Raw genomic sequence first — 23,796 nt, forward strand, 5'->3', positions numbered from 1 at the left:
AAACACAAAGCAAAATGCAGTGCTATCTGGCCCTAAATCAACAGTACACTATGGCTAAATATTTGACCATGGTTACTGATCAAAACCTTAGAAAAACCTTGACAAAGTACAGGCTCAGTGAGCACAGCCTTGCCATTGAGAAGGGTAGACACAGGAAAACCTGACTCCCTGTAGAGGAAAGGCTGTGCAACCACTGCACAACAGCAGAACCTGAGACGGAGCTGCATTTCCTGACAAAATGTCAAAAATATAAAACAATTAGAGAGTGTCATTTCCCCAAATTTGAAACCCTTATTCAAGGTTTCAAAGACCTCTCTGATGAGGATAGGCTACCCATCCTGTTGGGGGAGGACGCAGAGAGCTGTGGGTTGGCAGCGCACTAAAAGTAAGCTTTGGCAATATGTACATTGTTACGTCATGCCAATAAAGCGAATTGAATTGAAAGAAAGAGAGAGAGAAAGAGACAGACAGACAGACAGACAGACAGACAGACAGACAGACAGAGAGACAGAGAGACAGAGAGACAGAGAGACAGAGAGACAGAGAGACAGAGAGACAGAGAGACAGAGAGACAGAGAGTTTGGTGACCATATCAGTTCCCTTTACCAAGCAAGCCTTTACAGACTAAACCTGCAATGGATACCAGGGCACCAAACCAACGCATCCAAAACAAGCTAGGGCGAGAGGGGAGAGAGAAGCCGGGGAGAACACTCCTCTGTCTAGCTCTGAACACTTGGCTGGACCGTGGGTCTGTGCAAATGTAGCCTCTAAAAGCTCTGGCACATTCTGGCTCTCGCTCGCTTTCTCTCTGTGTTGCACAAGAACAAAGAGGTGCTATTCAGAGTACTTACCAGTGTGGCTCACTAAACTCAAAGCCTGCCACCCGGGCCAAAAGGGTCTGATCCTTCAAATGGACTAGCCTAGATGTAGACCGGTTCAGAACACAAGGACTAAGCCTCAGCTGGTCCAAATAACATAGCAGAATCAGAAACAGGGATATTTCACATCAACAGAAGACATTTCCTGCTTTGTGCTCAGTGGGAAAAACACCCCAGAAATGCAATAGGCCTTTTTTCAAAGGCAAAACTCATTGGAGGACAAAAGCAACAACTAGAGGCCACAAAAGTAAACAAGGTTTGTGGTTGGAAATATTTGGTTTCCACTGCAAACAATTGAGGCTTTGTGGCCCATTCTCACAATGCGGCAGGTTGCCGTTTATTGTCATGAGTTTAGTCCTGGAGGCAAAACTGAGCGATATCCCCTAAGATAGCCAATTTTGAATTTAAAATTGGCCTATATTATCAAAAATGTGCATTTTGGTGTTAATTTAAGGCTAGGGTTAGGCATTAAGGTTAGCAGTGTGGTTAGGGTTAGGCATTAAGGTTAGCAGTGTGGTTAGGGTTAGGCATTAAGGTTAGCAGTGTGGTTAGGGTTAGGCGTTAAGGTTAGCAGTGTGGTTAGGGTTAGGCATTAAGGTTAGCAGTGTGGTTAGGGTTAGGCGTTAAGGTTAGCAGTGTGGTTAGGGTTAGGCGTTAAGGTTAGCAGTGTGGTTAGGGTTAGGCATTAAGGTTAGCAGTGTGGTTAGGGTTAGGGTGAAAGTTAGGTTTAAAATGTGCCAGCTACTGACCACTGCAGAGCTGCCTCCAGAACAAGATTCATGACGAAAATAGCTAACCTGCCACAATGCGGTGGCGAGGTCCAGGGCCGAGGCATCGGGTGACCAGGGTTGGGTTTCTAGGATGAGGAGGACACCACTGCTGATGCTGCCGTCGGCAACTGACTCCCAGCGCTCTGATCAATGACCTAGATCATTGAAAATGCAAGGCCATTGTCGTGGCCTGGAACAGGTTTAATCCAGGTTAACAGGCCAGACCCCTCCTCTCCCTTCCACAACAAGCATAGTAAACTATGGCCAATAGAATTACACAACTAGTAGCCTAACTCGCTGCTGAGCTTTTTACTTCCTACCTTCATTCTGTAAGGTATTGCTTTAACTTGTCAGAAATTCACGCCAACCGCAAACACCATTTCTATCACTTCCCTAAATGGCTCTAGTTTTGAGCATCACTTGCTATGGTTACCATAGCCACCGCAGTGTTGTAATGGTCGCCATGGCCACCGCAGCGTTGCTATGGTCAACATGGTCACTTTAGTGTTGATATGGTTGACTGCACAATGTATTCTCAGTTATACTCTGGAAAGTTGGCTCCCAAACAACGGAAGTAAAATGACTTGACAGGTGAAAGTGGAATGAAAAGTTACGGAGAAGGTTTTCTAGGGTACTGGGGAACCTGAGACTTCAAAGCAGGAGCTTAGTTTAACAACATGTTGGGCATGAATGTCAGTTTAGGTGGTGGTGGAGCTGCCCTTAAACTGATCAATTCTATGTTAATGGTCACTGTGTTGTTTTTCCAGTGGTGGTGGAACTGTAGTCCATTTCCACCCCCGGATAGAACAACAACTATGTCAAGTAAGCTCGGTTTGCAAAACGAATGCAAGGACTAATCTTAAGTCACAAGACAAACATATCAGTCAATGTATGCAACCTTAACGTTTACAATAAGATAAAAAACAGAGCCTCTCAAAGTCCTCGTAGGGATTCGTTGAGTAATCCATGCATGAAGCCAAACAATGCCGAACCCCATGAGAGACCTGGAAATAAACTAGAAGTAAAGCAGATGTACAGTGATGCTCACTGTTAGACAGGCACTGCATAATACATGCGTCATGCCCATCTGACTACCCACAATCCTCGGGTTTTGCCAAGCCGGGGCAACGAAATGGATTTTACGTGTACCCGTCGTAACTACTGTGCAGCACAGAGGTTAACAAGTGATGAAATGTGGGCTAATGAGTAACCCGAAGGCAGATAAACACGGCTAGCCAAAGCCAGAGTGACAAGAGCAGACCACTGGGACCTGTGTAGCTTCCCTCTCTCCCTCCCTGTGATGTCTATTATTCCAGGGCTGTCATCTGGAACTCTTGGGAAACTCTCGTGTTCAGTCTCACAGGACTACGCTGGTAATAAATCACAAGCCACCTTTGGTACAATGTCAGGTTCATAAAGTAAGAGTCATTATGACAAGTTATGAGCCCAATTTCCAAGTTTAGGCTACCGTTTGTTTTTTCAGAATCAAAGACTTTCTAATTAATATAGTACTGGTTCACATAAAACGTTTCTCGTCACCAAACACCATGCTGTATCTAGTCAAGATGATTCCAATTCTATGCATAATCTTTCACTGTTGAACCACTAAAAATTATATGGTACTGAACACAACCAGTCAGAAAAAAGCTCTCTCTAAAAGGACTTTACACACATCCAGTGGAGTGGGGGAGGGAGAGAGGGAGACATCCAGTGAGCTGGTCTCTACTACAGTGAGACACAGTGGTAGTGGGGGAGGGAGAGAGGGAGACATCCAGTGAGCTGGTCTCTACTACAGTGAGACACAGTGGTAGTGGGGGAGGGAGAGAGGGAGACATCCAGTGAGCTGGTCTCTACTACAGTGAGACACAGTGGTAGTGGGGGAGGGAGAGAGGGACACATCCAGTGAGCTGGTCTCTACTACAGTGAGACACAGTGGTAGTGGGGGAGGGAGAGAGGGAGACATCCAGTGAGCTGGTCTCTACTACAGTGAGACACAGTGGTAGTGGGGGAGGGAGGGAGAGAGGGACACATCCAGTGAGCTGGTCTCTACTACAGTGAGACACAGTGGTAGTGGGGGAGGGAGACATCCAGTGAGCTGGTCTCTACTACAGTGAGACACACAGTGAGCTGGTCTCTACTACAGTGAGACACAGTGGTAGTGGGGGAGGGAGAGAGGGAGACATCCAGTGAGCTGGTCTCTACTACAGTGAGACACAGTGGTAGTGGGGGAGGGAGAGGGAGACACACAGTGAGCTGGTCTCTACTACAGTGAGACACAGTGGTAGTGGGGGAGGGAGAGGGGGAGACACAGTGAGCTGGTCTCTACTACAGTGAGACACAGTGGTAGTGGGGGAGGGAGAGAGGGAGACATCCAGTGAGCTGGTCTCTACTACAGTGAGACACAGTGGTAGTGGGGGAGGGAGAGAGGGACACATCCAGTGAGCTGGTCTCTACTACAGTGAGACACACAGTGAGCTGGTCTCTACTACAGTGAGACACAGTGGTAGTGGGGGGGGAGAGGGGGAGACACACAGTGAGCTGGTCTCTACTACAGTGAGACACAGTGGTAGTGGGGGAGGGAGAGAGGGAGACATCCAGTGAGCTGGTCTCTACTACAGTGAGACACACATTGAGCTGGTCTCTACTACAGTGAGACACATTGGTAGTGGGGGAGGGAGAGAGGGAGAGAGGGAGAAAAACAAATAAGCTGCTGTTGCAAGTAGTTCCACCTCCCAAGGCAGTGACGAAATCCTGGAATGGGTACACAGGCTGGGCTGGGGCACACCGCCTTCTCTGTAGCTCTGCAGTTTCCCAGCATGCCATTTAACCATTACCTCTCCGGTTTTACATTTCCAGCTTACAGAGCAAGCTTCTACAAGCAATTGGTTAACAGCTTCAAAAATAATCCCAATGTTAGAGGCTAGAAACCTCTGATATGCTGACTCAACACAGGACATACCTTCCCTCCAACCAAAAGCAAACAAGGGTCAATGAAATGAACCATTAACTCATACAGAACATGCAAGCGACCAATTAGAAATAGGTAGACCTAGGACTTTAGTTGAAACTCCCCCATAGAAAACAGTGGTAGGGTTATTACTGTCCTAGGTTGGGCTTTGGGGGTGAGAACTGGCAACCAAAAAAACTACTATAATGCACTACTGCGACAGAGGCACAAAGCTCACGTGGGTCAGTGGGAGTTTGTCAGACAGATAAAGTACAACACCGAGGACGATATCTGTGTGTGTGAGAGAGTACGGGTGTTATTTTAGGCCAAATCAATAGGAACTAGTCTGACCACAAAAAAAAGGGACACCAATTTCACTGATGACATCAATAACAATAATGTTTCACAAAAAATCCTGCGCTGCTATAGCTTAATAAGGATCCATATTACATTTAGAAATGTTTCAAAACAATTTGTAAAACACTCATGATTGACAGCTGTTCCGAACAAACCATTTAGATGGTCAGGTAACAGTCAGTGATTCATTGCCCTGACCCCTTGGGCATAGCCTACACAGGAGACATTTCCACATGCAGCAGCCATCGGGTTATGCAAGCCCTCTCAGAAGAGGTACTCCAAGCTTTTGCACTCTTTGTAAACAAATAAATTAAATAAAAACAGCCTGGCTTGCTGCTGGCAGAAAGACACTTCAGTGACACCGTGGGTCTAGGGATAAGCTCACCTTCAGAAAGAGGAAAAGGGAAGTTCCCTTGACAGCAAATGGTGCAATATCTTTTGTTTTTAGGGGGTTGATGATCTTTAATATTGCAGATAGATTGTGGCTTCAATCAATGTTATTGTCTGCATAATTAACAGAAGAAAAAAAAAAAGACAGACGTTTCTCAAACTAGACACTAATGTACTTGTCCTCTTGCTCAGTTGTGCACCGGGGCCTCCCACTCTTTCTATTCTGGTTAGGGCCAGTTTGCACTGTTCTGTGAAGGAAGTAGTACAGTGTTGTACAAGATCTTCAGTTTCTTGGCAATTTCTCACATGGAATAGCCTTCATTTCTCAGAACATGAATAGACTGACGAGTTTCAGAAGGAAGGTCTTTGTTTCTGACCATTTTGAGCCTGTAATCGAACCCACAAATGCTGATGCTCCAGATACTAAAATAGTCTAAAGAAGGCCAGTTTAATTGCTTCTTTAAAAATCAGGACAACGGTTTTCAGCTGTGCAAACATAATTGCAAAAGGGTTTGCTAGTGATACATTTTTTGATGTTATTTTAATTGACCACATTTTATTTGTTTTTCTTTCAAACTGTTGAGGCCAGGGGGCAGGATCTTATCCCGGTATTGGGATTCATTGTCATGTGACCATGGCGGGGAATTCAAAACTGCAAGAGTAATCATTTCAAATAATCAAATAATCAACTATTTTCCTCCATTTGAAAGATATATCTCCTAAATCTAACCACGCTGTCCGATTTTCAGAGGCTTTACGGAGAATGCATAAAGTTAGGTTATGTGAGGAGAGTACATTGACAATAGCTGCGTGTAATGTTTAGCCAATTCAAAGAAGGGCATCAACAGACAGAAAACTAGCTAGAATTACGCACTTACCTTTGACAATCTGCATCAGATGACACTCATAGGACATTATGTTAGACAATACATGCATTTTTAGTTCCATCAAGTTCATATTTATATCCAAAAACAGCATTTACAGTCGCGGTGAAATTCAGATTTTTTTCCGGCTCGAATGCTCCCAGTGAATCCAGCATTACAAATCACGGAATTACTATTCGAAAACATTGGTAAATTATAATATTGTCATTCAAAGAATAATATATTATCATCTCGTAATTGCTACCGAATGGCCAGATCTCAAAATAACTTTACTGGGAAATCACATTTTGCAATAAACTGGGTACTATGCTAACAACATAAGCTAAGCTATAAGCTAAGCTAAGCTATACAGTTAGCATTAGCATCATCTAATATCGATAATAACATTCTAAATATCCCCTTACCTTTGATTATCTCCATCAGAAGGCGCTGCCAGGGATCCCAGGTCCAGAACAAATGTGGTTTCTTTTGACAAAGTTCATAATTTATGTCCAAATAGTTAGCGTTCAGTAGGCTCCCACAAAATGAGGTGGGCAGTGTAAAGTCACGCCGAAAAGCTAAAAAAAACCTAGTAAATAATCTATTTATGTTTGTTCAAACATGTCAAACGTTGTTTAGCATTAATCTTTTGGTCCATTTTTAACGTGAAACATCAGTAATATTTTCACACAACCTATCAAGTGTCTAGAATAAACGATTATGACAAAGACACTCTTCTCAGATTTATGCGCAGGCGCAAAAAATGAAGTGTTGACGTGTCAACTTACAAGCATTCTAATTCGGTCTGTATTCATCACAGATGCTTCCAACAACTTTATAAAGATCGTTGACATCTAGTGGAAGCAGTAGGAGTTGCGAACTGAATCCTTTCTCACTATGGTATCTATAAAACAATGACACTAAATAGTACAGTCACAAAATTCTCATTTTTTTTTAATCTATTTTTCACAGGTTTTTGCCTGCAATATGAGTTTTGTTATACTTACAGACACCATTCAAACTGTTTTAGAAAATTCAGAGTGTTTTCTATCCAAACCTGAACAATAATATGCATATTCTAGCTTCTGAGTTGGTGTAGGAGGCAGTTAAAAATGGGCACATATTTTTTTCCAAAATTCTCAATACTGCCCCCTAGCCCAAACAGGATAACAAGGACATTTCTAAGTGACCCCAAACTTTTGAACGGTGTATATATAGTGTGTGTATATAAACTCAGCAAAAGAAGAAATGTCCCTTTTTCAGGACCCGGTCTTTCAAAGATAATTCTTAAAAATCCAAATAACTATACGGATCTTTATTGTAAAGGGTTTAAACACTGTTTCCCATGCTTGTTCAATGAACCATAAACAAATAATGAACAAGCACCTGTGGAATGGTCATTAAGACACTAACAGCTTACACACGATAGGCAATTAAGGTCACAGTTATGAAAACTTAGGACACTAAAGAGGCCTTTCTACTGACACTGAAAAACACCAAAAGAAAGATGCCCAGAGTCCCTGCTCATCTGCGTCAACGTGCCTTAGGCATGCTGCAAGGAGGCATGAGGACTGCAGATGTAGCCAGGCGTAACATCTTACAGCAAGAACTGGCAACTCTGGTGCAGTCCAAGAGGAGGAGATGCACTGCAGTACTTAATGCAGCTGGTGGCCACACCAGATACTGACTGTTACGTTTCATTTTGACCCCCCCTTTGTTCAGGGACATATCATTCAATTTGTTAGTCACATGTATGTGGAACGTGTTCAGTTTATGTCTCAGTTGTTGATTCTTGTTATGGTCATACAAATATTTACACACACACACACACACACACAAAGAATACTAATAGACAAACATACCAGGAGCACACAGCATCACCCATATACACATTTTCCTAGGAAGTCAGTGGTGACAACATTTTAACACCAGTCATGTGTTTATGGCCCATAATCAGCCCAGGTGACAGTTTGTCTAGGCCAGCCAAGCTGTTACGAGTTCTTAATACCACTAAGTAGCGCCCAGGAGTTTTAAGACCCAATCTGGGAGATTTTGGAATGTCCAATGGCCTTTTAAAATAATAATAATAATAATAATAATAATAATAATATAGGCCTACATAAATACCTTATACAGTGCATTCCGAAAGTATTCAGACCTTGACTTTCCCAATTTGTTACTTTAGACTAATTTTAAAAAAAAAATCTTTATTTTTCTCTTCAATCTAAACACAATACCCAATATTTAAAATAAAAAACAGAAATACCTTATTTACATAAGTATTCATACCCTTTGCTATGAGACAAAATGTAGCTCAGGTGCATCCTGTTTCCATTGATCATCCTTGAGCTGTTTCTTCAACTTGATTGGAGTCCAACTGTGGTAAATTCTAGAGGTCGACCGATTATGATTTTTCAACGCCGATACCGATTATTGGAGGGGATAGAAAGCCGGTACCGATTAAATCGGCCGATTTTTTTTGAGAAAACGTTAATTTGTAATAATGACAATTACAACAATACTGAATGAACACTTATTTTAACTTAATATAATACATCAATAAAATCAATTTAGCCTCAAATAAATAATGAAACATGTTCAATTTGGTTTAACCTGTTGGGGATAGGGGGCAGTATTTACACGGCCGGATAAAAAACGTACCCGATTTAATCTGGTTACTACTCCTGCCCAGTAACTAGAATATGCATATAATTATTGGTTTTGGATAGAAAACACCCTAAAGTTTCTAAAACTGTTTGAATGGTGTCTGTGAGTATAACAGAACTCATATGGCAGGCAAAAACCTGAGAAGATTCTGACCAGGAAGTGGCCTGTCTGACAAGTTGTTGTCCATCTTGGCTCTTTTTATTGAAGACTGAGGATCTTTGCTGTAATGTGACACTTCCTACGGCTCCCATAGGCTCTCAGAACCCGGGAAAAAGCTGAATGACGTAATTCAAGGCCCAGGCTGAAACACACTAGCGCGTTTGGCAAGTGCTCTATCAGAGGGCCATTAGACGACGCTCGTGCATGAGGGGATAGCATGCTTTTACTTTCTCTCTCGTTGAATGTAAACAGGCTTTGCCGGTCGGAATATTATCGCTTTTTTACGAGAAAAGTGGCATAAAAATTGATTTTAAACAGCGGTTGACATGCTTCGAAGTACGGTAATGGAATATTTAGACATTTTTTGTCACAAAATGCGCCATGCTCGTAACCCTTATTTACCCTTCGGATAGTGTCTTGAACGCACGAACAAAACGGCGCTGTTTGAACATAACTATGGATTATTTGGGACCAAACCAACATTTGTTATTGAAGTAGAAGTCATGGGAGTGCATTCTGACGAAGACAGCAAAGGTAATAACATTTTTCTTATAGTAAATCTGACTTTGGTGAATGCTAAACTTGCTGGGTGTCTAAATAGCTAGCCCTGTGATGCCGGGCTATCTACTTAGAATATTGCAAAATGTGCTTTCACCGAAAAGCTATTTTAAAATCGGACATCGAGTGCATAGAGGAGTTCTGTATCTATAATTCTTAAAATAATTGTTATGTTTTTTGTGAACGTTTATCGTGAGTAATTTAGTAAATTCACCGGAAGTGTTCGGTGGGAATGCTAGTCACCTGCTAATGTAAAAAGCTGGTTTTTGATATAAATATGAACTTGATTGAACAGACATGCATGTATTGTATAACAAAATGTCCTAAGATTGTCATCTGATGAAGATCATCAAAGGTTAGTGCTGCATTTAGCTGTGTTTTGGGTTTATGTGACATATGCTAGCTTGAAAAATGGGTGTCTGATTATTTCTGGCTGGGTACTCTGCTGACATAATCTAATGTTTTGCTTTCGTTGTAAAGCCTTTTTGAAATCGGACAGTGTGGTTAGATTAACGAGAGTCTTGTCTTTAAAATGCTGTAAAATAGTCATATGTTTGAGAAATTGAAGTAATAGCATTTCTAAGGTATTTGAATAACGCGCCACGGGATTCAACTGGCTGTTGAGTAGGTGGGACGCTTGCCCAGAGAGGTTAAATAATGCAAATACAAAGTGTTGGAGAAGAAAGTAAAAGTACAATTTGTGCCATGTAAAAAAGCTAACGTTTAATTTCCTTGCTCAGAACATGAGAACATATGAAAGCTGGTGGTTCCTTTTCACATGAGTCTTCAATATTCCCAGGTAAGATGTTTTAGGTTGTAGATATTATAGGAATTATAGGACTATTTCTCTCTATACGATTTGTATTTCATATACCTTTGACTATTGAATGTTCTTATAGGCACTTTAGTCTTGCCAGTGTAACAGTATAGCTTCCGTCCCTCTCCTCGCTCCTACCTGGGCTCAAACCAGGAACACATCGACAACAGCCACCCTCGAAGCAGCGATACCCATGCAGAAGAAGGGAAAAAACTACTCCAAGTCTCAGGGCGAGTGACGTTTAAAACGCTATTAGCGCGCACCCGGCTAACTAGCTAGCCATTTCACATCGGTTACACCTGCCTAATCTTGGGAGTTGATAGGCTTTAAGTCATAAACAGCGCAATGCTTGAAGCATTGCGAAGAGCTGCTGGTAAAACGCACGAAAGTGCTGTTTGAAGGAATGCTTACGAGCCGGCTGGTGCCTACCACCGCGCAGTCAGACTGCTCTATCAAATCATAGACTTAAATAAACACACAGAAAGACAAGCCTTCGGTCATTAATATGCTCGAATCCGGATACTATCATCTCGAAATCAAAACGTTATTCCTGTTACATTGCACAATCTTCAATGTTATGTCATAATTACGTAAAATTCTGGCAAATTAGTTCGCCAAGAGCCAGGCGACCCAAACTGTTGCATATACACTGACTCTGCGTGCAATGAACGCAAAATGACAATTTCACCTGGTTAATATTGCCTGCTAACCTGGATTTCTTTTAGCTAAATATGCAGGTTTAAAAATATATACTTGTGTATTGATTTTAAGAAAGGCATTGATGTTTATGGTTGAAGCAACGTGTACCTAAGCGATTATATGCAACGCAGGACAGGCTAGATAAACTATACTGCTCCAAAAAATAAAGGGAATACTTAAACAACACATCCTAGATCTGAATGAAAGAAATAATCTTATTAAATACTTTTTTCTTTACATAGTTGAATGTGCTGACAACAAAAATCACACAAAAATAATCAATGGAAATCCAATTTATCAACCCATGGAGGTCTGGATTTGGAGTCACACTCAAAACTAAAGTGGAAAACCACACTACAGGCTGATCCAACTTTGATGTAATGTCCTTAAAACAAGTCAAAATGAGGCTCAGTAGTGTGTGTGGCCTCCACGTGCCTGTATGACCTCCCTACAACGCCTGGGCATGCTCCTGATGAGGTGGCAGATGGTCTCCTGAGTGATCTCCTCCCAGACCTGGACTAAAGCATCCGTGGCATTGGTGGATGGAGCGAGACATGATGTCCCAGATGTGCTCAATTGGCTTCAGGTCTGGGGAACGGGCGGGCCAGTCCATAGCATCAATGCCTTCCTCTTGCAGGAACTGCTGACACACTCCAGCCACATGAGGTCTAGCATTGTCTTGCATTAGGAGGAACCTAGGGCCAACCGCACCAGCATACGGTCTCACAAGGGGTCTGAGGATCTCATCTCGGTACCTAATGGCAGTCAGGCTACCTCTGGCGAGCACATGGAGGGCTGTGCGGCCCCCCAAAGAAATGCCGCCCCACACCATGACTGACCCACCACCAAACCGGTCATGCTGGAGGATGTTGCAGGCAGCAGAACGTTCTCCACGGCGTCTCCAGATTCTGTCAGGTCTGTCACATGTGCTCAGTGAGAAACCTGCTTTCATCTCTGAAGAGCACAGGGCGCCAGTGGCGAATTTGCTAATCTTGGTGTTCTCTGGCAAATGCCAAACGTCCTGCACGGTGTTGGGCTGTAAGCCCAACCCCCACCTGTGGATGTCGGGCCCTCATACCACCCTCATGGAGTCTGTTTCTGACCGGTTGAGCAGACATGCACATTTGTGGCCCGCTGGAGGTCATTTTGCAGGGCTCTGGCAGTGCTCCTCCTGCTCCTCCTTGCACAAAGGCGGAGGTAGCGGTCCTGCTGCTGGGTTGTTGCCCTCCTACGGCCTCCTCCACGTCTCCTGATGTACTGGCCTGTCTCCTGGTAGCACCTCCATGCTCTGGACACTACACTGACAGACACAGCAAACCTTCTTGCCACAGCTCGCATTGATGTGCCATCCTGGATGAGCTGCACTACCTGAGCTACTTGTGTGGGTTGTAGACTCCGTCTCATGCTACCACTAGAGTGAAAGCACCACCAGCATTCAAAAGTGACCAAAACATCAGCCAGGAAGCATAGGAACTGAGAAGTGGTCTGTGGTCCCCACCTGCAGAACCACTCCTTTATTGGGGGTGTCTTGCTAATTGTCTATAATTTCCACCTGTTGTCTATTCCATTTGCACAACAGCATGTGAAGAAATGTATTGTCAATCAGTGTTGCTTCCTAAGTGGACAGTTTGATTTCACAGAAGTGTGATTGACTTGGAGTAACATTGTGCTGTTTAAGTGTTCACTTTATTTTTTTGAGCAGTGTAGTAATATCATCAATCACGTGTAGTTAACTAGTGATTATGATTGATTGATTGTTTTTTTAAGATAAGTTTAATACTAGCTAGCAACTTACCTTAGCTTCTTACTGCATTCGCGTAACCTCATGGAGTGCAATGTAAAGCAGGTGGTTAGAGCGTTGGACTAGTTAACTGTAAGATTGCAAGATGTCAGCTCAGGGATTCAAAGGTAAAAATCTGTCGTTCTGCCCCTGAACAAGGCAGTTAACCCACCGTTCCTAGGCCGTCATTGAAAATAAGAATGTGTTCTTAATTAACTGACTTGCCTAGTTAAATAAAGGTCAAAAAATATATTTAAATTGTAAATTCTTATTATTATTAGAATTTTTTTTATAACTAATCGGTGTCCAAAAATACCGATTTCCGATTGTTATGAAATCTTAAAATCGGCCCTAATTAAATCGGCCATTCCGATTAATCGGTCGACCTCTAGTAAATTCAATTGATTGGACATGATTTGGGAAGGCACACACCTGTCTATATAAGGTCCCACAATTGACAGAAATATCCGTAGAGCTCCGAGACGGGATTGAGTCAAGGCACAGATCTGGGGAAGGGAACCAAAAAAATATCTGCAGCACTGACGGAGCTCTAGAATTCCTCTGTGGAGATGGGAGAAACTTCCAGAAGGACAACCTTCTCTGCAACACTCCAACAAATCAGGCCTTTATGGTAGAGTGGCCAGATGGATGCCACTCCTCAGTAAAAAAAGGCACATGACAGCCCGCTTGGAGTTAGCTAAAAGGCACCTAAAGGACTCTCAGAGCATGAGAAACAAGATTCTCTGGACTGATGAAACCAAGATTGAACTCTTTGGCCTGAATGCCAAGGGTCAGGTCTGGAGTAAACCTGGCACCATCCCTACAGTGAAGCATGGTGGTGGCAGCATCATGCTGTGGGGATGTTTTCAGCGGCAGGGACTGGGAGACTGGTCAGGATCGAGGGAAAGATGAACGGAGCAAAGTAGAGAGAGATTCTTGATGAAAACCTGCTCCAGAGCGCTCAGGACCTCAGACTGAGGCGAATGTTCACCTTCCAACAGGACAACGACCCTAAGTACACAGCCAAGACAACGCAGGAGTGGATTCGGGACAAGTTTCTGAATATCCTTGAGTGGCCCAGCCAGAACCCGGAATTTAATCCGAGCTAACATCTCTGAAGAGACCTGAAAGACAGGTGTGCCAAGCTTGTAGCGTCATAACAATAATACTCGAGGCTGTAATCGGTGCCAAAGGTGTTTATACAAAGTACTGAGTAAAGGGTCTGAATACTTAAGTAAACGTTAGTTTTTATAGATTTGCCAAACAATCTAAAAACCTGTTTTTACTTTGTCATTATGGGGTAGTGTGTGTAGATTGATGAGTTAAAAAAAAAAACTGAATTTTAGAATAAGGCTGTAATGGTCCCGTGTGGCTCAGTTGGTAGAGCATGGTGTTTGCAACGCCAGGGTTGTGGGTTCGGTTCCCACGGGGGACCAGTACGGGGGGAAAAATTGTGAAATGTATGCATTCACTACTGTAAGTCGCTCTGGATAAGAGCGTCTGCTAAATGACTGAAATGTAAATGTAAACAAAATGTGGAAAAGTCAAGAAGACTGAATACTTCCCGAATGCACTGTACATACGCGTACACACACACACACCTCGTTAGCTTAGTACAGCTGTCGTAGCCAATCATATGACTGTTGGTTGCATCCATAGCGCATGAATTTGAGTGATTACATTTCTCTAGCCCCATCCCTTTATACCAAACCAAGTGGCGGGGCTGTCAAAAAGAACCTCAGGATTGTGGGTTCTCAGTTGGCGTTTCTATCCAACACTATGTATATGAAAGGCAACAAACTGGAAATACACTAAGGCCGCCGCTTGTTAGGCCGCCGCTTGTTAGGCAGTCGCTCCCGAGGCGGCGTACATACGGTACCGTGACAGTGTTAGGCAGTCGCTCCCGAGGCGGCGTACATACGGTACCCTTACAGTGTTAGGCAGTCGCTCCCGAGGCGGCGTACATACGGTACCGTACAGTGTTAGGCAGTCGCTCCCGAGGCGGCGTACATACGGTACCGTGACAGTGTTAGTGTGCAAAGCACCATCAGCTATGCGGCCCTATGGCGTTTCTACCTGCAGTGTCAGGTGCCATGCTAATCAAACTCAAATCAAATTTTATTTGTCATATGCGCCGAATACAACAGGTGTAGACCTTACCGTGAAATGCTGAATACAACAGGTGTAGACCTTACCGTGAAATGCTGAATACAACAGGTGTAGGTAGACCTTACTGTGAAATGCTAACTTACAAGAACCTTAACTCTATTTCTTGAACTGCGTTGTTGGTAAAGAAAATATTTACTAAATAAACTAAAGCATAAAATAATAACGAGGCTACTGTAATTTCCGGACTATTAAGCGCACCTGAATATAAGCCGCACCCACTGAATTTAAAAAAAGATATTATTTTGAACATAAATAAGCCGCAGGTGCCTACCGGTACATTGAAACAAAATGAACTTTACACTTTGCCATGATGAGGGTGACAAAATGACTACCATAATCAGAATGATGGGAAGTTTGAGAGCGCTCGATTTAATCTAAACAGTAAACAAAAAAGTTGTTTGACCTTAACCCGTTTGGCAATTTCATTGGTCTAATGAAAGCTTCATGCCGCCAAAAAACTGAGCACGTCACAGAATGTGTTTTTTTTAAGAAAATAAAAAAATTGAAAGCGGGAAAAAATCCATATATTAGCTGCGTCATTGTTTAAGCCGCGAGGTTCAAAGCCTGGGAAAAAAAGTTGCGGATTATAGTCCGGAATTTACGGTATATACAGGGGGTAGCGGTACCGAGTCAATGTTCGGGGGTACAGGTAAGTCGAGGTAATATGTACATGTAGGTAGGGGTAAAGTGACTGTGCATAGATAATAAACAGCGAGTAGCAGCGGTGTAAAAACCACCTAGCATTTAGGTCCAGGATGGCAGGAAGCTAGGCCCCATTGATGTACTGGGCAGTACGCACTACCCTCTGTAGAGCCTTACGTTCGGATGCCGAGCAGTTGCCATACCAGGCAGTGATGCAACCGGTCAGGATGCTCTCGATGGTGAAGCTGTAGAACTTTTTGAGTATCTGGGGACCCATGCAAAATATTTTTAGTCTCCTGAGGGGGAAAAGGTGTTGTCGTGCCTTCTTCACGACTGTCTTGGTGTGTTTGGACCATGCTAGTTTGTAGGTGATGTGGACACCAAGGAACTTGAAACTCTCGACCCGCTCCATGTTAATGGGGGCCTGTTCGGCCCGTCACATTAGTAGGAAGTAACCAAGCACACCCTCCATCTGAAGATCAAACCCCCTCCCCAAAATGTTACAGTGTACTCCTTCTCCATGTCATTTGAGCAGTCCATCTCCTACAGTTCTTCCAGATTGGTTTTGTTGTGCACTGATAGAAGGTAGCTACATAAGAATGACATTAGACCAATAAGACACCAGGATGAAAGCAATACTTTCTCTCCTTTATGAGTCTTGCCACGTGAAAAGATGAATGTCGGGATATCTCGGAGACAAAAATGTAACAACCAAAAGATAAAAAACATTAATAGCCGCCGCGTACATTGTTCGTTTCTAGGCAGCATCTCCTTGTGTGCCTCGCGGGCGCTAAGCTTCCTCAGTGCTAATGCACCTCAAAACACTTGAGTGGCTCCTCGAGGTGGAATCGGTGCATAGCTTAGCTCTACGTCGCGCTTCGTGATTCTGCTTCCCTCTCCAAACACACACAAATCCCCATCCCCACGTGTAATGTTTGGGGTTAACTTGAGTGATCCCTGCAGCCACATCAGCGCACATGCCCTTCCTTCCTCGTATGATTCATTTGGGAGGCCTAGTAGTGAGTAGCAGATGTAATAATTCATGGTACTTAATACATTGATTTAGTGGACCTATGGGGTTGTGGGGATGAGGTAGGGTGATTATTATCAACAACAAAAAAGCTGCTTTGAAAGAAATGGCAAGATTGAGCTTAAACCAGCCACAGAGAGATCAGTCGGTAGACTTAATGGTGTTTTATCCTCTACAATATGAATTAAGCATTTACATCTCACTACCACCAAAAACAAAGACCCCCTCCAGAACAACTAAACTGCTTAGTAAAATACATCAAAAAGGATAACATAATACTGGCCAAATGCCACACGGCCCAGTGAAACCATGGAGGGCGATACCATCAGCAAAGCAGTCAAACCCAAGCACAGGCACCCCCCACTAAGCATCACATCAAGGTTAGAGCGAATGGGACCTACTTCTTTTGAGGTGTGGGTACTCGCGTGGGCGCGCCTGCATCCTTACGAGGCCGGCCACGGGGGCGCCTGTCTGTGGAGGCAGGGGAGGGGCTGTCTGAGGGGGAGCCCCCCCCAGTGCTGCTCAGGGGAGGAGACGGTCCGTGGTCAGAGGGATCCAGACTCTTGTACTCTGATGACATTCTGTGGACCGGGAAGGGGAGAACAAGAGAGAGATTATTTATTAAACCATGGACATTGGAGATATGCAAAATGTGTCTTGCTAGTGAAGATGACAAACTGTATTGTAAATGTGACCTGTTTGAGTATACTATGAGACAGTGGACTTCTGAAATCCCAACAACCACCAATGTCTGTCATCTCTCTGTGTCCACCAGTTAGACACATGGATAATGGCAATGAATGCCAATATTTTATGCCATAGAGATCTTTCAATGCAACATATTCCATTTCCAAACCTGCTTGGACCAGTGCCCGGGCTAGTTCAGCAAATCACCTTTTGTTATATTCCCCACCAGCCAATCTGATTTAACCAATCAAGAGCTTGATGATTAGTTTACTAGGTGAATCAGGCGTACTGGTTCAAAAGTTAGAGAAGTTTCTTTCAGTTGACGTATGTTAACTTCCCATGCCTCAAGATGCGAAGCATGCAAAAACACACAAATAAAAAGGGGCCAGGATGTAAGTCACATCACTCCTACTCAACTTTGACTAGCAAATTTGCTGAGGTTACCACCACCTATCTCGCCCACTAACAACTAGTTTCAAGTTCATGTCACATGCACAAGTACAGTGAAATGCTTTTTTAAAAAGCATTAACTCCAACAATGAAGTAATCCATAACAATGTATACTGAACAGAAATACTCAAAATAATTCAACAATTCCTAAGATTTTACCGAGTTAAAGTTCATATGAATAAATCAGTCAATTGAAATAAATAAATTAGGCCCAAATCAACAGATTTCACAACTGGGAATACAGATTTGATGGTCACAGAATGCTTTATATTTTTAAATGTATGGGCCTCACAATGTGTCTCAAATTGCCATAAAAAAATGCAATTGTGTTCATTGTCAGTAGCTTATGCCTGCCCATAACACAACCCCACCATGGGGCACTTTGTTCACGTTGACATCAGCAAACCACTGGCCCACACAATGCTATACACATGGTCTGCGGTTGGGAGGCCGATTGGACGAACTGCCAAATTTTCTACGACGTTGGAGGCAGCTTATGATAAAGAAATAAACATTCAAATTCAGCCCTCATTTATCTGTAGTCCACGATCATCTATTTTGTCTTGCTCACCTCAAAACATCTGTGTCATGTGACAAAACTGCACATTTTAGTGGCCTTTATAGTCCCCGGCAAAAGGTGGACCTGTGTAATGATCATGCTGTTTAATCAACTTCTTGATATGCCCCACCTGTCAGGTAGATGGATAATCTTGGTAAAGGAGAAATGCTCACTAACAGGGACGTAAACAAATTTCAGCCAAAAAACAGGAGAAAAATAAGCTTTTTGTGCGTACGAAAAATTTCAGGGATCTTTTATTTCAGCTCATGAAACATGGGACCAACACTTTAAATGTTGCGTTTATATTTTGTTGAGTATATACACATCGCATTCAGAAAGTATTAGGATGGCTTGAGTTTCCACATTGTTACAGCCTTATTCTAAAATGGATTAAATTGTATTTTTTCCCCCTCAATCTACACGCAATTCCCAATAATGATAAAGCAAAAACAGGTTCATAGAAATTTTTGCAAATGTATTAAAAATACAAAAACTGGAAATATGACATTTACATAAGTATTCAGACCCTTTACTCAGTACTTTGTTGAAGCACCTTTAGCAGCAACAGCCTCGAGTCTTCTTGGGTATGACGCTACAAGCTTGGCACACCTGCATTTCGGAAGTCTCTCCTATTATTTTCTGTAGACCCTCTCAAGCTCTGTCAGGTTTGAAAGGGAGCGTCGCTGCACAGCTATTTTCAAGTCTCTCCAGATGTTCGATCGGGTTCAAGTCCGAGCTCTGGCTGGGCTACTCAAGGACATTCAGAGTAAAGGTCGACCGATTATGATTTTTCACCGCCGATACCGATTATTGGAGGACCCAAAAAAAGCCAATACCGATTGAAATCGGCTGATTTTTATATATATTTGTAATAATGACAATTACAACAATACTGAATGAACCCTTTTATTTTAACTTAACATAATACATAAATAAAATCTATTTAGTCTCAAATAAATAATGAAACATGTTCAATTTGGTTTAAAAAAATGCAAAAAGTGTTGGAGAAGAAAGTAAAAGTGCAATATGTGCCATGTAAAAAAAGCTAACGTATAAGTGCCTTGCTCAGAACATGAGAACAAATGAAAACTGGTGGTTCAATATTCGCAGTTCTTCAATATTCCCAGTTAAGAAGTTTTAGGTTGTAGTTATAGGAATTATGACGCGTTGATTATTTCTCTCTATACCATTTGTATTTCATATACCTTTGACTATTGGATGTTCTTACAGGCACTTTAGTATTGCCAGCCTAATCTCGGGAGTTGATAGGCTTGAAGTCATAAACATCGCTGTGCTTCAAGCATTGCGAAGAGCTGCTGGCAAACACAGGAAAGTGCTGTTTGAATTAATGCTTACGAGCCTGCTGCTGCCTACCTCCGCTCAGTCAGACTGCTCTATCAAATCATAGACTTAATTATAATAAAACACAGAAATAAGAGCCTTCGGTCATTAATATGGTCAGATCCGGAAACTATCATTCGAAAATAAAACATTTATTATTTCAGTTAAAGAACGGGTGGAAACCCTAAGTCTAAATATTGCTATTACATTGCACAACCTTCAATGTTATGCCATAATCATGTAAATCATTCTGGCAAATTTATTACGGTCTTTGTTACGAGCCAGGCAGCGCAACGAGCCAGGCAGCGCAAACGGTTGTATATTCCCTGAATCTGCTTGCAATGAACGCAAGAGAAGTGACAATTTTCCTAGTTAATATTGCCAGCTAACATTAATTTATTTTAACTAAATATGCAGGTTTAAAAAAATATATACTTCTGTGTATTGATTTTAAATCATCACCCGTTTGGCGAAGTAGGCTGTGATTCGATGATAACAAGCACAGCATTGATTATATGCAACGCAGGACAAGCTAGTTAACCTAGTAATATCGTCAACCCTGTGTAGTTAACATAATCACTAGTTAAGATTTACTATCAAGAGAAGTTTAATGCTAGCTAGCAATTTACCTTGGCTCCTTGCAGCCACAAGGTCCTTTTGACGCTGCACTTGCGTAACAGGTGGTCAAGCCTGCCACGCAGTTTCCTCGTGGATTGCAAGTTATTCAGCATCCAAAAAGGCTGACTACCGATTGTTATGAAAACTTTAAATCGGCCCATAATTAAATGGGACGTGCCGATTAAATCGGTCGACTGCTAATTCAGAGACTTGTCCTGAAGCCACTCCTGCATTGTCTTGGCTGTGTGCTTAGGGTCGTTGTCTTGTTGGAAGGTGAACCTTCGCCTCAGTCTGAGGTCCTGAGCGCCCTGGTGCAGCTTTTCATCTAGTATCTCTGTACTTTGCTCCGTTCCGCTTTCCCTCGATCCTGACTAGTCTCCCAGTACCTGTCGCTGAAAAACATCCCCACAGCATCATGCTGACACCACCATGCTTCGCCGCAGGGACGGTGCCAAGTTCCCTCCAGAAATGACGATTGGCATTCAGGCCAAAGAGTTCAATGTTGGTTTCATCAGACCAGAGGATCTTGTTTCTCATGGTCTGAGAGTCCTTTAGGTGCCTTTTGGCAAACTCCAAGCAGGCTGTCATGTGCCTTTTACTGAGGAGTGGCTTCCATCTGGCCACTTTACCATAAAGGCCTAATTGGTGAAGTGCGGCATAGATGGTTGTCCTTCTGGAAGGTTCTCCCATCTCCACAGAAGACCTCTAGAGCGCTGTCAGAGTGACCATCGGTTTCTTGGTCACCTCCCTGACCAAGGTCCTTCTCTCCAGATTTATCAGTTTGGCTGGTCGGCCAGCTCTAGGAAGAGTCTTTGTGGTTCTAAACTTCTTCCATTTAAAAATGATGGAGGCCACTGTGTTCTTGGGGACATTCAATGCTGCAGAAATGTTTTGGTACACTTCCGCAGATCTGTGTCTCGATGAAATCCTGTCTCAAAGCTCTAGGGACAATTCCTTCGACCTCATGGCTTGGTTTTTGCTCTGACATGCACGGTCATCTGTGGGACCTTTTATAGACAGGTGTGTACTTTTCCAAATCATGTCAATCAATTGAATTTACCACGGGTGGCCTCCAATCAAGTTGTAGAAACATCAAGGATGATCAATGGAAACAGGATGCACCTGAGCTCAATTTTGTGTCTAATACGTATGTAAATATGGTATCCGTTTATTTTTTATCAAACATTTAAAAAAAACTGTTTTCGCTTCGTCATTATGGGGAATTGTGTTTAGATTGTACTATTGCCATACCAAGCAGTGATACAGCCAGTCAAGACGCTCTCAAATGGTACAGCTGAGGATTTGAGTGCCCTTGCTAAACAGTTAACCTCCTGAGGGGGAAGAGACGCTGTTGCACCACCTTCACGACTGTGCGGTTGTATGGACCTTTTTAAGGTAAGTGATTTGGACACAAGAACTTGAAGCGCTCAACCTGCTCAACTGCAGCCTCCCCCTGTAGTACACGATCAGCTCCTTGGTCTTACTGGCGTTGAGAGGTTGTTGTTCTAGCTCCACACTGCCAGGTCACTGACCTCCTCCCTGTAGTCTCATCGTCGCCAGTGATCAGGCCTACCACCATTGTGTCGTCAGCAAACTTGGTGGTGGTGGAGTCATGTGTGCCTACACAGTCATGGGTGAACAGGGAGTACTAAGCACACACCCCTGTGTTGAGGGTCAGTGTGGCGGAGGTGATGTTGCCTAAATTCACCACCTGGGGTCGGCCCGTCAGGAAGTCCAGGATCCAGTTGCAGAGGGAGATGTTCAGTCCCAGAGTCCTCAGCTTGGTGACAAGCTTGGAGGGGACAATTGTGTTGAACGCTGAGCTGTAGTCAATGAAAAGCATTCCCACATAGGCATTGCTCTTATCGAGGTGGATGAGGGTAGTGTGGAGCGCAATTGAGATCGCATCATCTATGGATCTGTTGGGGCGGAATGCAAATTAGAGTTGGTCTAGGGTGATGGAGTTGATGTGTGCCATAACCAGCCACTCAAAGCACTTCATGATTACAGATGTGAGTGCTACAGGGCGGTAGTCATTGTGGCATGAAGCCTTAAAGTTCATAGAAACAGGAATGATGGTGGTCATCATAAAACATGTTGGGATTACAGACTGGGACAAGGAGAAGTTGAAAATGACCATGAATATTCCTGCCAGCTGTTCTGCGCATGCTCTGAGAATGCGCCCTGGAATACCATCTGGCCCCCCGACCCTGCGTGTATTGACCTGATTGAAGACTTTTATTACGTCGGCCTCGGAGAGCAAGATCACCCAATCTTCTGGGTTAGTGGAGACCCTCACACCCGGCACAATGTAGTTACTGTCAAAGCGTGCCTAAAATGTATTGAGTTTGTCTGTTAGAAAGGCATCGGTTGGGCAGATCATGTCTGGGTCTTCCTTTTTAACCCATAATGGGCTGTAGCCCCTGACAAAAGTGGCAGGTGTCAGAGCCTGTGTAATATGATTCCACCTTATTCCTATATTGTCCTTCTTGTTAGACGACTCTGGAGGTCATAGTGGGACTTCTTGTACTTGTTCCTGTCCTCAGCCGTAGCATCAGGGTTGTTTGCGATAGCCCTGTGTGCGGTAGACCTACCCTTTAGTTTAGCGCCAACCTCAGTTTTAATCCAAGACTGAGTGGGGAAGCAGCAAACCTTAACTGTGGGGACGTTGTCGATGCACTTCCTAATGAAACCGGTGGTTAGCTCAATGTTATCGACGGAGTCCAACGCCAGCAAAGCGGTCCTGGAGTCCATTTCTGAACTGAGAGAGTCATGGGTGATTCCTGTTTGAACTACTTCTTGTAAACAGGAAGCAGGAGTACGGAGTCATGATCTGATTTGCTTGTGGGTAGAATAACAGTAGTCTTTATTGCCCCTAGTGGCAAGGGAGACGTGTTGATGAAAGTCACGATAACAGCTGAAAACTCCCTCGGGAGATGAGTGTTGGTTAAATGCCATGAGGTATTCCAAGACGGGTGAACAATGGGCCGACAGTCGAACAAGTTAATGCAGAAGCAAACCCACCCCTCCTCTCGATTTCCCCCGACTCCACTGTCCTATCGTTACGGTGAATGACGAATCCATCGAGTTGGACTGCCATGGGGGGGGGGGGGGGTCTTGTCTGAGACTAATGTTTCAGAAAAGCAGAGAACATTGTAGAGTGTCTCTCTGGTAGCAAATCTGTGATCGGAAGTCATCCATCTTATCATCATCAAGTGGCCAGTAGAATGGAGGGAAGAGGTGACCGGTTCTCCTGTCACCTTAATCTGAACCTGGAATTGAGTTAAGCAACTGCCGAGCTGATGTTCAAAAGTTCTTGTCAGTTGTAAGAAATGATAATTTCTCTAAATATAAGGTAAAAATAAACAAAAGATACACAAAATAGCAAAGTTGGGTCAGAGCTTGCAAAACGGCC

At 43.3% G+C, this 23,796-nt stretch overlaps 1 protein-coding gene across 14 annotated transcripts in view; it reads right to left on the bottom strand.

The window, feature by feature from the left end:
* The window catches only part of LOC115150500 (histone-lysine N-methyltransferase 2C), a 266,608-nt gene that overhangs the window by 226,447 nt on the left and 16,365 nt on the right, over positions 1 to 23,796 (bottom strand). For all 14 annotated transcript variants that reach the window (XM_029693877.1, XM_029693968.1, XM_029693922.1 and 11 more), the window contains exon 2: positions 17,128 to 17,307. In XM_029693877.1, coding sequence (XP_029549737.1) covers positions 17,128 to 17,306 — 179 coding nt within the window. In that variant the 5' untranslated portion in view covers position 17,307. The remainder of the gene's footprint in view (positions 1 to 17,127; positions 17,308 to 23,796) is intronic.

Source organism: Salmo trutta, chromosome 2 (genome assembly GCF_901001165.1).
Source record: "Salmo trutta chromosome 2, fSalTru1.1, whole genome shotgun sequence".
NCBI lineage: Eukaryota > Metazoa > Chordata > Actinopteri > Salmoniformes > Salmonidae > Salmo > Salmo trutta.